Genomic DNA, 15,843 nt, shown 5'->3' with positions numbered 1-15,843 from the left:
GCCCAGAGTGTTTCTGGACAGAGACAATCCGGGCAGCAGCATGAAGTATGGATTAAAGTGGTTTACCGTGCTCTGTATCAGTAGGCACTCAGTAAGCACCTCTGATTGACTGAATATCTTCTGCTGCTTTCTGCCTATGTCATCTTCTCTTAGGAGCTTTAGAAGCACCATGACCAAACAATCCCATGGGATTATCCAGATGCCAAAGAAGATCTAGAGTTTCAAAACTGTCCTCATACCCTAAGTCTCCCCTAGCCCAGAGGAAAGATTTGGGAAAGAGGATCATTCCCACTGAATGCCAGGGACAAAAGGAGTTTCTGACTTCACTCTAGCGGCCAGTGAAGACAAGAGAAACAGTGCGGATGTTTGGGTCCATTGTCTTTCTTCCAAGACCCTTAAGCAGACATCTTGGCTCCATATCTGGTCTCTTTCCAGCTCTGAGGGATGGGGCAGACTAGCAACGGCAGTCCACCCCACTCTAGAGGCTTGGGAGCTAAATCTAATGGCCTTGCTTTTCATGGCCAATCCAGTGGGGTAAAGACCCCCATGGACTGACCCCTCCCCCTAACCTCATGCTTCTTGTTCTGTCCACTCGGCTTGCCCCCAAGGGATGGATGCTGCTGCTAGGACTGGGAAAGCCTGTTTCTGAAACACCACTCCATCTGTGGAACTAGGGAGTTGATTCTTGGGCACAAGGTGCCCACGAGAGGGTCAAAAGTCAACACAGCAAATCTTGGGCAAGTTAGCATTCAGATTCTTTTGACAGGGAGAAAAGATACCATATCCTCTATTTTACAAATGAAGAAATTGAGGCCCAGAAAGGATAAATGACTTACTCAAGGTCAAACAGCTTGTTAGTGGCAGAGCTGTCTCCTTCTCTAAACTATGAACTCTATGTGGGCAAGGAAAGTGTTTACCAAGTCTGTGATATTTTCTTCTCCCAAGTACTTTATACAGTGTTCTGTACACAACTAAGTGCTCAGTAAAGATCATTGGTTGATTGACAAGGGGTATATTCTTTTAGTCTAATTGTCTTTTGCTAAGTAATTCAGCAAAAACCTTTGAAGACATGCTGAAAAATGACTGATTATTTCCCTCTTCTCATTTTCCTCAAATCATCTTATTGTAAAAACTGTCATAAAATAAAGTGCTTTCAGTATGACTTCATTTTTTTTTTCCTTCACAACATCTCTATGAGGTAGGGAGAGGCAAATATAATCCCCACTAATAAGAAAAATTATATCAATTAACTGGTTAATCCAAGGTCTGCCAAATAAAGTGGCTGTGATGAGAATCCAAGTTGTCTGATCTGTGCTCTTTCCACTAGACCAAACTGCCAGGGTCTTATGAAAGGGAACCATTAGGTACGCTTGCATTTTGGCACTGTGAAGTCTTGCTGTTCACAGAGAAGCAGCGAAGCCCAGTGGAAAATATGTGGTCCTGGGAGTCAGGAGATCCAGATTCTCATCCCCATTCTAATATTTGCCTGCTGTGTAACTGAGGCAAATCACTTAACTTCTCTATGCCACAGTTTTCTCATCTGTGAAATGGGGGTTAAATACCTGTTCTATAGATTTTGAGGCCCATGTGGGACAGGAACTGTGCCCAACTTGTTTATACCCCAGTATTTACTGCCGTGCCTGGCACATAGTAAGTGGTCAACAGATAACTAGCAATCAGTGGTGTTTATTGAGCACTTGACGATGTGCAGAGCACTGCCCATTGTTGGGTAGGGATTGTCTTTATCGGTTACCGAATTGTACTTTCCAAGCGCTTTGTACAGTGCTCTGTATACAGTAAGTGCTCAATAAATACTATTGAATGAATAAATGAATGCACCAATACTATTCACCCTACATGTCTCAAAAAGGGTTTTTTTTTTTAGAAAATAAAAGGACAGGCTGATTGGATGTTCGTCGATTTTCGAAGCAGTCCTTCCTTTATCCAGCAGATTGCGATAGAGTAATTAGGTATTTACTTCAGCTGTGCCCCAATCAGGATGGGACGTGATTGAGAGAACAACTGTGTGCAGGTGAGGGGGGGCAGGTGACTGATTAACTTCGGCAGCTGGAGAGGCTGTTTCTGCAGGGTGGTGGGGAGAAATATGAACAATTGACATATTCATTGTGGGTGTGAGGTGCACGGCGAGCCCGGCCAGAGTCTCCCTTGCAGGGAACGCCGCAAGTTCCTCATTCTAGGGCGGAGACATCTTTTGCAGAAAATAGTGGTGCCCCTGCTCACTTCCTCATTTCCCCTTGGGGTCTTTGGGCTCCAGACCTTTTCTGCTCCCTCCCACAAAGGCCTCACTTCAACACTTGCCTCCTCTTCTCTCCCTTCCTTACTTTTTCCTCTCTGTAAAACTCTTTGTCTCCTTGCATCCTTCTCTCTGTGTCCTCCCTCTGTCGATCATATTTATTAAGTGCTTACTGTGTGCAGAGCACTGTACTAAGCCCTTGGGAGAGTACAATATAACAACAGACACATTCACTGCCCATAACAAGCTTACAGTCTAGAGGGGGAGAAAGACATTAATGTAAACAAATAAATTAGACATATACATAAGGGCTGTGGGGCTGGGTGGTGGGGAAGGAATGAATAAGGGGAGTAAGTCAAGGAGAGGCAGAAGGGAGTGGGACAAGAAGAAAGAAGGCTCAGTCAGGGAAGACTTCTTGGAGGAGATGTGCCTTAAATAAGGCTTTGAAGAGGGGGAGAATAATTGTCAGATTTGAGGAGGGAGGGCATTCCAGGCCAAAGGCAGGCACATCCCAAAAGCAAGGGACTGGCAATGAGATGGGGGATGTGGAGGCACAGGGAGAAGTTTAGCACTAGAGGAGGGAAGTGTGTGGGCTGGGTTGTAGGAGAATAACTAAGTGAGGTAGGAGGGGGCAAGGTGGAGGTATGCTTTAAAACCACTGGCGAGGAGGTTTTGTTTGGTGGAGAGGCGGATGGGCAACCCCTGGAGTTTCTTGAGGAGTGGGTCACCTTCCTGAAGAAGAACCGCAAGAAGAAGCTGATGGTCTTCTTCTCCTCCTGCATGTCTATCAAATACCACTACGAGCTGCTCAACTACATCGACCTGCCCGTCATGGCCATCCACGACAAGCAGAAGCAGACGAAGTGGACCACCAAGTTCTTCCAGTTCTGCAATGTGGACTCGGACATCCTGCTGTGCACGGACGTGGCGGCCCGCGGCCTGGACATCCCCGAGGTGGACTGGATCGTCCAGTTCAACCCCCCGGACGACCCCAAGGAGTACATCCACCGTGTGGGCTGCACGGCGCGGGGCATCAACGGCTGAGGTCACACCCTGCTCATCTTGAGGCTGGAGGAGCTGGGCTTCCTGCGCTACCTCAAGCAGGCCAAGGTGCCCCTCAGCGAGTACGAGTTTTCCTGGGCCAAGATCACCGACATCCAGTCTCAGCTGGAGAAACTGATCGAGAAGAATTACTTCCTGCACAAGTTGGGCCAGGAGGCCTACAAATCCTACATCCGGGCCTATGACTCCCACGCCCTCAAGCAGATCTACAACGTGGCCAGCCTGGATCTGACCCAGGTGGTCCTCTCCTTCAGCTTCAGGGTGCCCCCCTTCGTGGACCTCAACGTCAACAGCGGGCAGGGCTGGAAGCTGCAGAAGCGTGGGGGTGGCGGCGGCTTCGGCTACCAGAAGTCCTGGACGGTGCAGAAGGCCAAAATCTTCAAGCACATCAGCAAGAAGCCCCCCGCCGACCGGCGCCAGTTCTCCCAATGACCCCTGGCCGGGGCCGAGCTGGGGGGACTGGGAGGGTGTGGGGACGGCAGCCCGGGTTCATCCCAAGGCCCGTGGTTTTTGTAATGAATCTGTACCTGGATCCCACCGGCTGATTTCTCCATCTTCCGGCCCCGATTCCCAAGTGATCGGATTTATTGAGCGCTTACCGTGGGCCAGGCACTGTATCAAGCGCGGAGGAGGGCACAACGCAATATGGATAGGGCAGGCACATTCCCCGCCATGGGCAGCCCCCCCCCCACCAACTAATAACAACGATAATAATGATGGTATTACCATCATTATTGCCAACTTGTACTTCCCAAGAGCTTAGTACAGTATTCTGCACACAGTAAGTGCTCAATAAATACAACTGAATGAATGTTTTTGTAAAAAAAGTGATCCAGCAGCAGAGTGAAGTATGGACTGAAGAAGAGAGAGACAGGAGGCTGGGAGGTCAGCAAGAAGGCTGATGCAGTAATCGTTCAATCAATCGTATTTGTTGTGCTTACTGTATGCAGAGCACTGTACTAAGTGCTTGGAAAGTACAATTCAGCAATATGGAGAGACAATCCAGGCGGGATAGGATGAGTGATGGTATTAAAGTGGTAGCAGTTTGAATGGAGATGAAAGGGCTGGTTTTACCGATATTGCGAAGGTGGGACCGACCAGGTTTAGTGATGGATTGAATGTGTGGGTTGAATGGCAGAGAGGAATAAAGGATAATGCCAAGTTTATGGGCTCGTGAGACAAGAAGGATGAGGGGGCATAAGTGCTGTGGGGCTAGGATGAATAAAAGGATAAAGTCAGGGTGACGTAGGAGGAAGTTGAAAAGAAAAAGGGGGTTAGGGAAGGCCTCTTGGAGGAGATGTGCCTTTAACAAGGCTTTGAAGTGGGGAAGTGCAATTGTCGGATATGAGGAGGGAGGGCTTTCCAGGCCAGAGGCAGGACATGGGTGAGAGGTCGGAAGAGAGACAGGCGAGCTGGAGGTGCAGTGAGAAGGTTAGCATTAGAGGAGCCAAGCGTCTAGGTTGGGTTGTCCTCTCTTTCTCTACCCTTCCTTTTTTTCTCTCTCTTTATATAAAAGATATATACATATATCTTTCCTTCCCCACTTGATGTCTCTCCCTCCTTCAATCAATCGTATTTACTGAGCACTTACTTTGTGAAGGGCACTGTACTAAGCGCTTGGGAGAGTACAATGCCACCGAACCTCATTCTCCTCGCCCTCCCTTTCCTTCTCTCTCGCTCATCCTGCTCTCCCTTTCCTTCTCTCGCTCTCTCCCTTCTCCTTCCTTTTCTGACTCCCCTTCCTTCTCTCGCGCATTCCTTCTTTCTCCTTCCTTTTCTCTCCTCTCGCTCTCTCCTTCCTTCACTTATTCCTTTTCTCTCTCCCGCTCATTCCTTCTCTCTCCTCCTTTCGCTCCCTCCTTCCGTCGCTCATTCCTTCTCTCCCCTTCCTTTTCTTTTGCTCTCTCCTTCCCATTCCTTCCTTTTTTTCTCTCCTTCCTTCTCTCCCGCTCTCTCCTTCCTTCTCTCCCCTTCCTTTTCTCTCTCGCTCGCTCTTTCCTTCCTTTTCTGTGTCGCTCTCTCCCCAGCACTTATGTCCGGGGTCTGTCGTTGATTTATATTAACGTCTGTGTCCCCCTCTAGACTGTCAGCTCGTTGTGGGCAGCAAATGCGTCCGTTTATTGTTCTATCGTCTTCTCCCAAGCGCTTAGTACAGTGCCCTGCCCACAAAATAAGCGCTCAGTAAATACTATTGCCCCTCCCCCCTCCCCTCCCTCTCTTTCCCTCCCCCTCTCTCTTTCCCTCCTCCTCCCCTCTCTCCCTCCCCCCTCTCTCTTTCCCTCCTCCTCCCCTCCCTCTCTTTCCCTCCCCCCTCTCTCTTTCCCTCCCACCTCCCCTCTCTCTTTCCCTCCCACCTCCCCTCTCTCTTTCCCTCCCTTCTCCCCTCTCTCTTTCCCTCCCTTCTCCCCTCTCTCTTTCCCTCCCTTCTCCCCTCTCTCCCCCTCCTCCCCCCTCCCTCCCTCTCTCCCCCCTCCTCCCTCTCTCCCGCTCCCCTTCCCTCCCCCCTTCTCCCTCCCCTCCCCTCCCCCCTTTCTTCCCCCTTCCCTCCTCTCCCCCTTCTCCCCCCTCCTCTCCCCCCTTTCTCTCTCCCCCTCCTCTCCCCTTTCTCTCTCCCCCTTCTCTCCCTTTCTCTCTTCCCCTTCTCTCCCCCCTCCCCCCTTCCCCCCTTTCTCCCCCTTTCCCTCCCCCCTTCTCCCCCTTTCCCTCCTCCCCCCTTCTCCCCCTTTCCCTCCCCCCCCTCCCCCCCCCTTCCCTCCCCCCCCCCCCTCTCCCCCCTCCCCTCCGCCCTCCCTTCCCCCCCTCCACCCCCCCCTCCCCTCCCCCCTCCCCTCCTCCTCTCCCCCCCTCCTCTCCCCTCCTCTCCCCCCTTCTCCTCCTCTCCCCCCTTTCTCTCCTTCCCTCCTCTCCCCCCTTCCCTCTGTCTCTCTCTTTCCGTCTTCCCCCCCCCTCCTCCTCCTCTCCCCCTCCTCCTCCCCCTCCTCCTCGTCCCGCCCCCCCCGTGGCCCTGCCTCCTCCGCCGGCAGGGCCGCAGGATTGAGGAAGTCGCCGCCTGGTCCTGGCCGGGCTGCGGGGAGGGACGGAGGGACGGAGGGAGGGAGGCGGCCGCCGCTAGGGGCGCCCCGTTCCCGCCCGGTGCCGCGGGGTCCCCGTCCAGCCGGCGCCGCCCGGACCCCCGGCTCCCCGCGCCCAGCCTGCCCGGGACCCCGCCTGGCCGCCGGCCGCCGGCCCCCGCCCCTCCCGCCCCTCTCGCCCCTCCCACGGCAGCAGGTAGGGCCACCTAACCCTCCTCTTCCTCCTCTCGCCCTCCTCCTCTCGCCCTTCCCGCGTCCGCCGCGGAGCGCTTGCCCGAGAACGGCCCCCAAGCAGGGCGCCCCGCTCCCTCCCGAGCCCCCCCAAACCCTCCCCCTGCGGGCAGGGCGGTAGAAGGAAGGAGTTCGCAATCAGGACTGGCAGGCAGCTTCGCCCTTCCGCGCCCCCGATCCCCCCGATCTTGCCCACCCGCGAAAGTGGGTGGTGGTGTCAGCCCCTGGCTTTTTTTTCTTTAATGACATTTATTAAGCGCTTACTATGTGCAAAGCACTGTTATAAGCGCTGGGGAGGTTGCAAGGTGATCAGGTTGTCCCACGGGGGGGCTCACAGTTTTAAACCCCATTTTACAGATGAGGGCACTGAGGCCCAGAGAAGTTTAAGTGATTTGCCCAAAGTAACACAGCTGACAGTTGGCGGAGCCGGGATTTGAACCCATGACCTCTGACTCCAAAGCCCGTGCTCTTTCCACGGAGCCACGCTGCTTGAGATGTCCAAGGGCCCGGATAGCACAAAGTGGCATTCTCTGAAAACCCTCACTCCCTTCTCTGAGGCAGCTGCCAGGACAGCGCTGAGAGAGCCCCCCCTTCCCTGGCAACACCAGCAGGCAGCCCAGTCAGCCCACAAGGGCCGAGTGTGCCCCTAACCAGATGGGCAAAGGCATCTAGTTCTGTGCCCAGCACTGCAGTGAGGGGGCACGATGGATAGGGCATAATAGCAGTAGTAGAAGAGGCTCCAAAAAGAGATCAGGGATTGTCGTTTATTAATCCCACCACGAGCACGACTGATTTTAAATCCCCTGTGGATTTGGATTGCAGTATTTCTCTGTTGCCTATGCACTAAATGAATAAAATTCCTTTCGACAGGGGCCGTCTCAAAAGTTTTGTCCAGCCTCTAGCACCATCTGTGCAGAGGTGAATATTAATCATGGCCTAATAACAAGTTTTTCGCCTGTGATTGAGTAAAGAGGGAGAAAAGTCCCTTATTTCCTGTTCTCCTCTTGCAGCATTGCTGTTAATACGGTGGTATAGATTAAGAATGAATCTCCACCTCAGCTCTGAATAAAATCACAGTATCTGTGGTTTGCTAGGTAGTTGCTGCACCTAAGTGAAGAGAACTGATAAGACCTATGACTCAAAGGAAAGTGAAAACCCTACATTTAGATATCCTGGCAGATTTCTTCCAGTCTTCTAAAGACTGACCTACCAGTTACGGTCTGAGACTTCTCCCTCAAAAATGAGATTTAAAAAGTAAAATTCATTTCTTATTACCCAATTTTAAAAAAAGCTACTTATGTTTCACTGGTGAAAACTAGCAGGAATGTAATTCAAGAAATATTCTTTGTTGGGGAGATCCAGAACTTTCACAATTTGGGAAAATATTGAATTCTTCAGCAGCAGCCATTTTGCTTTCATTTTCATTACCTTTCAGTACCTCTTGGAGAAAGTTCACAAAGTGAAATCCTAAGTACTATGCTCCTTGGTCAGTTCTACTTCATTTTCAGACTTTTCATTCATTCAGTCTTATTTATTGAGCACTTATTGTGTTCAGAGCACTGTACACAGCCTTTGGCAGAGTATGATACAACAGTAAAGAGACACATTCCCTGCCCACAGTGAGCTTACAGTCTAGAGCAGGAAAGACAGACATTAATATAAAAAATTACAGATGTGTACATAAATGCCATGGGGCAGGGGGAAAGAACAGAGGGAGCAAGTCAGGGCAACGCAGAAGGGAGTAGGAGAATAGAAAAGGGGGGCTTAGGGAAGGCCTCTCGGAGGATAAGTGCCTTCAGGAAGGCTTTGAATGTAGGAGAGTATCTGTCTTGAGGAGGGAGAGCATTCTAGGCCAGAGGCAGGACCGGGGTGAGGGGTCGGCGGTGAGATTGAGATACAGTGAGAATGTTAGCATTAGAGGAGCAAAGTGTGTGGACTAGGTTGTGGTAAGAGGGGGCAAGGCAGTGGAGTGCTTTAAAGCCAATGGTGAGGAGTTTTTGTTTGATGCAGAGGTGGATGGACAACCACCCAAGTTTTTTGAGGAATGGGGTGACACATCCAGAACGTTTTTGTAGAAAAATGATCCAGGCAGCACAGTTAAGTATGGACTGGAGTCAGGGGAGGCTTGTGATTTGTGAAGTGTACCCACAACTAAGATCTTTTGGGCCTTCCAATGGGATAGAAACCACTTCGATCTTCAATACAATATCCTATCTTCTGTTCAAGGAAAAGTTAGAGAAGAAAGCCACAATATTGCCATGCTGTATGGATAAACTAGAAATGGTGGTATTGACTGTCCACAGAGTACAGTGCACTATAGAAAGCTCTTGGGAACTTCAAAATAAATTAATGGTATACCTAATGAGTGCTCACTGTGTGCAGAATACTGCACTAAGCACTTGGGAGAATACAACTTCTCTTTAAAACAAAGAAGTGCCACATTCCCTGCCCTTAAGGAGCTTATAATAATGTTGGTATTTAAGAGCTTACTACGTGCCAAGCACTGTTCTAAGTGCTGGAGTAGATACAAGGTATCAAGTTGCCCCATGTGGGGCTCACAGTCTTCATCCCCATTTTACAGATGAGGTAACTGAGGCCCAGAAAAGTTAAGTAACTTGCCCAAGGTCGCACAACTGACAAGTGGCGGAGCTGGGATTAGAACCCATGACCTCCGACTCCTAAGCCCGGCTCTTACCGCTAAGCCACGCTGCTTCTTTAATAATACTAACAATGGGGTAGAATGACATAAAACTGACAGAGTAGTCAGAATAATTGACTCAACAATTGGAAACACATACAAAAATTGCCAAAGATGAATATAGTGCTTAAGATGACTGATGGGTGTATTGGAAAGTAATTGGGGAAGGCTTGTCGGAGGAGGTGAGATTTTTAGGGGGTCTTTGAACAATGGAGAGGGCCCTGGTGGTTTTGGGTTTGGTTAGGAAGGAGCTCCATGCTGGAGGTATAGCATCAGAGATGGGAGAGAAGCAAGGGAGACGAGAGTGAGATTTAATCAGGTTATCTTGGGAACCATTATTGTCAGAGAAGGAATTGAAGTGTAGTCCAAGATGCAGGATCCCCCATCATCATCGCTGGGATTTATGAAGCCCTTACTGTGGTCAGAACACTGTACTGAGCACTTGAGAGAGTACAACACAGCAGAATTGTTAGTCACAAGAAGTTTACAGTCTAGAGGATCTAGATCATCTGCAATCTACTGATAGAAGCTCATTTTATGATTTAGCATGTCTTCAGCATTTTAAAATCATATTAATCCAGTAGGGCTTTCTAATCCTTTTCATTAGGTAAATCTCTCATCACAACCATTTGAAGTAGATGACCCCCCCCCCCCCCCTTTTTACAGGGGAGACAGTTGAGCCTCAGGACAGGTGGAACTTGAATTGTCTATTGAATGATTGAAAATACAGAGTCCTCCACAAACCTTTACAGGTGGAATGTAGCTGATGACAGCTGCTAGAATAAAGACTTTTTAAAAAGTCTTTATTTTGAGTTTAATGAAGAAGCAGACGGGGAGAAAGGTGGTCATGGAATCAATTATATAATTTGAAAACCAAAAATGAGGTATCATTAAGGCCCTGTCAGTATGCATTGCAATCATTAAAAAAATCAAAATTACAAACTTATTACACTGGCATGTCCCTTGAGTGAAAGAAAGTTGACAAGGAAGCTAAGATTAGTTTGAGAACATATTTACCAATGCTCAAATTACTTCACCTCATAACTTCTCTTTCATAAGAAAGGTACAGAAATGTGATTCTAATTGAACTGCTCCAGTGGCAAAATGTTATGTTTGTAATATTATTTTCATACAGAAACTGAAAGCAAAAAGGGGAACAGTTTGTGCTAGGTTTTTCAGCTAGTATAAATCTCCACCTTGCAAAAAGGGAAAAAAAAGTTTATCAGATAAACTAATCTATAACATTTAGAAAGAAGCTCAGCAGTAAAATGCTTTTAGTCTTGTTACAGATTAGATTAGACTGAAGAGTAAACAGTCTCTTTGTAAATTTGATAATTATGGTGGGTTCTCAGTACTAGTGAATTTCTGAGAAATAGTAGCTTAAAGTTGTTTATGAGTGGAATCCTTTTTTACAAAAAATACATTGAAATGTTTCTGCTCTTGGGTTTTTTTAATCTCAAATTAATTTTCCTGTTTAGTTCTTGCCCAGGATAACTTTTTAAGACCCTGCCAACATTACAATTTCTCCTTTTCCTTATTCTCTAGAGATTTCAAAGCATTTTCTTCACTTGTTTATTTTTCATGGACGATTTACCCTCATATTTGGCTAACTGAACTCTTCTGAATCCTTAAGTAATAATGCTATAGTGTGAATCACAATACAGCTAGTTGAATAATTGGTATAGGATTAGGTGTCTTGATTTTCAGTATGTACTTTTAGAAGAACTGGATTTTTTTTGCCTTTGCAGTTTAATATTAATTGCTTATCTACAGTTTATTTAATACCAGGGCGGTCACATAGGAGATTGTCTCTGATTTCTAGGCATTTCCCTCATGAGGCTTGTTGAGGTGGGAGTGGGAAGAAAGATTGATAGCACTGATGGATTGTTTGATAGAGTTATGTCAAGGTACTGTCAGCCTTTTAAATGGGATACACCTGAAGTCGGTACTGGCAAGGGGAGGGTTTAAAAAGCAGGGTGGAGATAGGTTAAATGGGTGGGAAAGATTGAAAGGAACTGTGGGTTGAGGATAGAATGTGGACTGCAAATAAAATAGTTCTGTGACTTCTTAAATTGTAGTTTTCTCCTCTTTGTACCCAGAACCGGGGAAATTGCTTCAGAGCTAGGACTTCTTGCCGAAACGCTCTTTTCAGGAAAACCCTACCTCCTGAACAACAAATTACATCAATTATGTGACAACTCGGGATGGTTTTTGAAACTGGAGTGTTAACGCTTCACAACTGCAGCTCAGGATGTACTGGTGTGTGGGCCCTGAGGAATCTGCAGTTTGCCCAGAGCCCAACATGGACCTTCAGAATGGTAAGCTCATTATGTGTGTGGGTGAGAGGGAGGTGTGTTGTGGCGGGAGGGAGAGGGAAGAGTTCTGTGCAGCTGTGTCCTGGTTTTTTCAAACTGCTTTTGATACTCTAAGTGAGATAATTAAACAATGGTTCTCAAATTCTCAAAGTAGGCAGGCATGCTATTGATACCTGTCTACTTGTTTTGTTGTTAGTCTCCCCCCTTCTAGACTGTGAACCCATTGTTGGGTAGGGATTGTCTCTGGTGCCAAATTGTACTTTCCAAGTGCTTAGTACAATGCTCTGCACACAGTAAGCACTCAGTAAATACGATTGAATGAATGAATGAACTAATATTCAATTTATAATATTTGGTATTCGTCATTTAAAAAGTTTCGAGCATTTATTGATCATCTATTGTGTGCAGAGCACTATACTAAGCACTTGCGAGAGTATAGTCTAATGGAGTTGGTAGGCATGTTCCCTGCCCATAACAAAATTACCCAAGTGTTTTTTTAAATGATGGGATTTTATATGAATACTGAGCACATAGCTGCAGTGTGTGCTCAGGACTCTAAACTTCTTAAACAATGGTAGACCCAGATCCTATCTGACTCCACAAGTGTTGGCTTGTTCACTAACATCTGGGTCAGCAGTAATCTATCAATGCTTTGATCTTTGAAAGGAATATCTGTGTTTAAATTTATGGGCGGTATCTGGAACCCTCTTTAGAAACCTTGCTAGTTTTTGGAATTAGAGCTATACCTGATATCCTTGAAATGTTAATCACTTAGATGAACTTAGTGTCTAAAATTGTTTTCCTAGTAAATGTTCTTGGGGCTCCAGTTTGAATCTTGAGCTTTCCCCTGTAGTAAATCATAAGGCAGCTGTGATTGTATTAATGTGAGGTGAGTGCTTTGCACATAGTAAGTGCTCAATAAATACAGTTGAATGAATGAATGAGGGAAATGTGACTGAGACTAGCAGAAAAGCAAAGTCCAGCAGAGGCACCTGGAAGTTCCTATCATCGGAATAGCATTTTCCATGTTCCCTCTCTATGTAAACAGAAACCAAGGATACTTTAGGGAAAGTGTGGTCACTAGAGGAGCCCAGACTTAAATTCAGCCCCAGGGTCATCTCTTCCCATCAGTACTCCTACGTCCCCTTCTTCTAAATAATAAAAAAAAATGTGATATGTGTTAAGCTGGGAAGCAGTGTAGCCTAGTGGAAAGACCATGGGCCTGGAAGTCAGGAAACCTGGATTCTAATCCCAGTTCTTCCCTTTGTCCGCTGCGTGACTGTGGGCAGCTCACTTAACTTCTCTGTGCCTCAGTTTCCACATCTGTAAAGTGGGAATTCACTACTTCTTCTCCCACCTCGCTCAGATTGTAAGCCTCTTATGGGACAGGGACTGTGTCTGACGTATCTTGTAGTGTACTCCAGTGCTTAGTATAGTGATTGGCACATAGTAAGTGCTTTAATACCACAATCGTTATTATTACAATTAAGGATTTACTTTGTGCCAACCACTGAACTAAGCTCTGGGAATGATAGTGCTCTGCACACAGTAAGCGCTCAATAAATATGAACGAATAAATGGTAGAAGATAATCAGGCCAAGTACAGTCCCTATCCCACTTGGGGCTTACAATCTGATAAGGAGGAAGAACAAGTATTTTTATCCCCATTTTTACAGATGAGGAAACTGAAGTACAGGGAAGTTAAATGCCTTTCCCCAAAGTCACACAGCAAGCAAGTGGCAGAACTGGGACTAGAGCTCAGGTCTTCTAACTCCAAGACCTGTGGTCTTTCCATGAGGCCATTCTGCTTTTCTCCCCCTCCCCTACAACCAAGTTGAGGCAGGGTAGGAGCTGAGTTAGGGAAGGATGACAAGAAAGAATTTCATTCCTTTGTTCTAGAAGAGATGCTATTGAAGGCTTGGGATGCAGCACCTTTTCCGAATTGCAAGCTGAGATCTTAAGTCCCTCTGAATCAATTACAATAGACAAGTGGTTCTGTATGCCATCAGTTCTTTTCCCTTTCACAAGAGGGAGACCACCAAGCCAGCCTGGTTTTCTTTTGTTGTTGTTAATTAATGTTTATTTCTGGGGAAACTGGAACAGAAATTATATTGAGTATCCAGAAATTATTTCATTTTGTATGAAACTTTTCTGCCTAAAGTGAGCAGGGTACAGAAAAATAATCTGGTGAATTTGTCATGATCCCACTTGATATTTGAGTGTGAATCTTTAGAGTGTGTATGTCGGAAGCTACACTGTATACTTAAATTAGAGTGCCTGAAATATCATGTAGTCAATGCTCCAGAGGATTTTCCTTGATTAAATTTATTATTAAAGAGAGCTGAGCTCTTGGGATAAGCTCAGACACTTGTCGACAAGGGGAAAGCCTGTCTCTTTGAAATCATTAAAGAAGATACTGGTCAGATAGCTATAGCTGTTAGTGTAAGGTTAGAGAATCTGCATGGCCTAGTGGATAGAGCATGGGCCTGGGAGTCAGAAGAACCTGAGTTCTAATCCTGACTCTGCCTCTTATCTGCTGTGTAACCTTGGACAAGTCATTTAACCTTTCTGTGCCTTGGTTCCTTCACTGTAAAATGGGGACTGAGATTGTGAGCCCCATATGGGACATGGACTGTGTCCAACCTGATTAGCCTGTATCTACCCCATAGCTTAGTACAGTGCCTGGCACATAGAAACCTCCTAACAAATACCATTAAAAAAAAAAAGTCGACCCTATTACCAAAATGTAAATACAGTCAGTTCTGTCATAATGTATGGTCTTACTACATGTTGTTGCTAGTTGACGCTGACTGAATTGAGATATTCTTTGGATGCCAGATGATATACCTGGGTAGAATGAAGTATGAAGCTGAAGAAATTGTGTTCATGCTGCGGCGTTGGACACTGTGATTACTGCAGCTTGAGTTTACCTTCAGCTGGAGTTCTGCAAGAATGCAACCCTCAGTTTTGTACGTATGCCGGATAGAGTGCTGCCTTTGAAGGTTGAGAGAAGAGTAGTCCCGGAATAATTTAAAATATCCAAATTCATTGTGGGTGTGTCCAAAATTACCAACTCAGTAGATGTATAATGTACACTTTGACTCTTCAAATACAGTAGTATATCTTCAGAAATAGCTTTCAAGCCAGAGTCAAAGAGTTAACCAGTAGTGGCCCTTTGTGCCATCCAGAAATAGAAGTAGGAAATGGCATAGAGAAATAGGAAGTACACCTAATGCTGCCCCTTGGTTGCCAGTGTGGTTGTTTTTAAAGAAGCTTGCAAGTTTCAGAACCACCCTTGCAGTGAACACCAGCCTGTATTTTTAGGCTATTTTATATGCAAGTGACCCAAACTGCCCAGTCCATTTTGGCTCAAGCGCATACCCTGTACAGCAATTTTACTGGAAATGAACTTTCTAAATCTGACCCCAAATTTGTTGCCTAAGTTGGGGGAAGGAGAAATGGACAGTTCTCTTTTGGGCTCAGACTGTAAAAAAATAAAGATGTACCCACCTAGGATTTCCTATTGCATCCATTGTACTTGCAGTTCAGGGAGCAGAGAAGGAACAGCAATTTAGTTGGAAAGTAGCAAGTAGATTTAAGAATTCAGGTAACCTTTAGTAAACGTCTCTACAACTATTAATTATACCATATATTTCCTCCTTTCAATTTCAAAGGGTGCTTATCAGAAGGCTTTTAGAGGGTCAGATCTGTATAAAAATATTTTCCAGGTATGTGACCAAATTTTAAAAAACAGGAGAAACTTCCCAAAATCCTTGTTACCTCACCAGCTAAGTGAATCATATTTTGTTACTGCGAACAAATTAAAAAATAAAGTCTCTTGGAGTTTAGCCCCAACTTTGGGAATTCATTTAGGCCCCTTTAGCTTCACTAACTCTTCCAGGTCATTAGGGAACCATTTGGTGCCCAGAAGTAGTAGTTGTTACCTTACTGTGGTTGGTTGGTTGGTTTGACTTAAGCATCCAGAGCCCAAAGGGGAGGTGGCCAAGGTACTTCTGGAAGGAGGTGCTAAGCTAATGTTACCAGATTTTTTGATCACCCATGTAGGAACAGGAGGGGAACTTCCAGGAAGTGAGATGAAAAAGATAGTTGGGGGAGACAGGTAGGAAAGATAGAGGAGGGAATGGACAGAGAGAAAGGGATAAAGGAGGGGAACAGAATGCAGGAAAAAGACAGGGAAGGGGAGGATGAAAT

At 46.4% G+C, this 15,843-nt stretch overlaps 1 protein-coding gene and 1 pseudogene across 3 annotated transcripts in view; both read left to right on the top strand.

Moving 5' to 3' along the window:
• The first annotated feature begins 444 nt into the window (after nt 1-444).
• LOC119928835 lies at nt 445-3,748 on the top strand (annotated as a pseudogene).
• A 7,726-nt stretch (nt 3,749-11,474) lies between these two features.
• LRRK1 (leucine rich repeat kinase 1) overlaps nt 11,475-15,843 on the top strand; it is a 145,639-nt gene continuing 141,270 nt past the window's right edge. For all 3 annotated transcript variants that reach the window (XM_038746353.1, XM_038746352.1, XM_038746350.1), the window contains exon 1: nt 11,475-11,634. In XM_038746353.1, the coding sequence (XP_038602281.1) occupies nt 11,521-11,634 (114 nt within the window). In that variant the 5' untranslated portion in view covers nt 11,475-11,520. The remainder of the gene's footprint in view (nt 11,635-15,843) is intronic.

Source organism: Tachyglossus aculeatus, chromosome 5 (assembly GCF_015852505.1).
Source record: "Tachyglossus aculeatus isolate mTacAcu1 chromosome 5, mTacAcu1.pri, whole genome shotgun sequence".
NCBI lineage: Eukaryota > Metazoa > Chordata > Mammalia > Monotremata > Tachyglossidae > Tachyglossus > Tachyglossus aculeatus.
The sequence above is the reverse complement of the archived record's forward strand: the minus strand, read 5'-3'. Positions and strand labels throughout refer to the sequence as shown.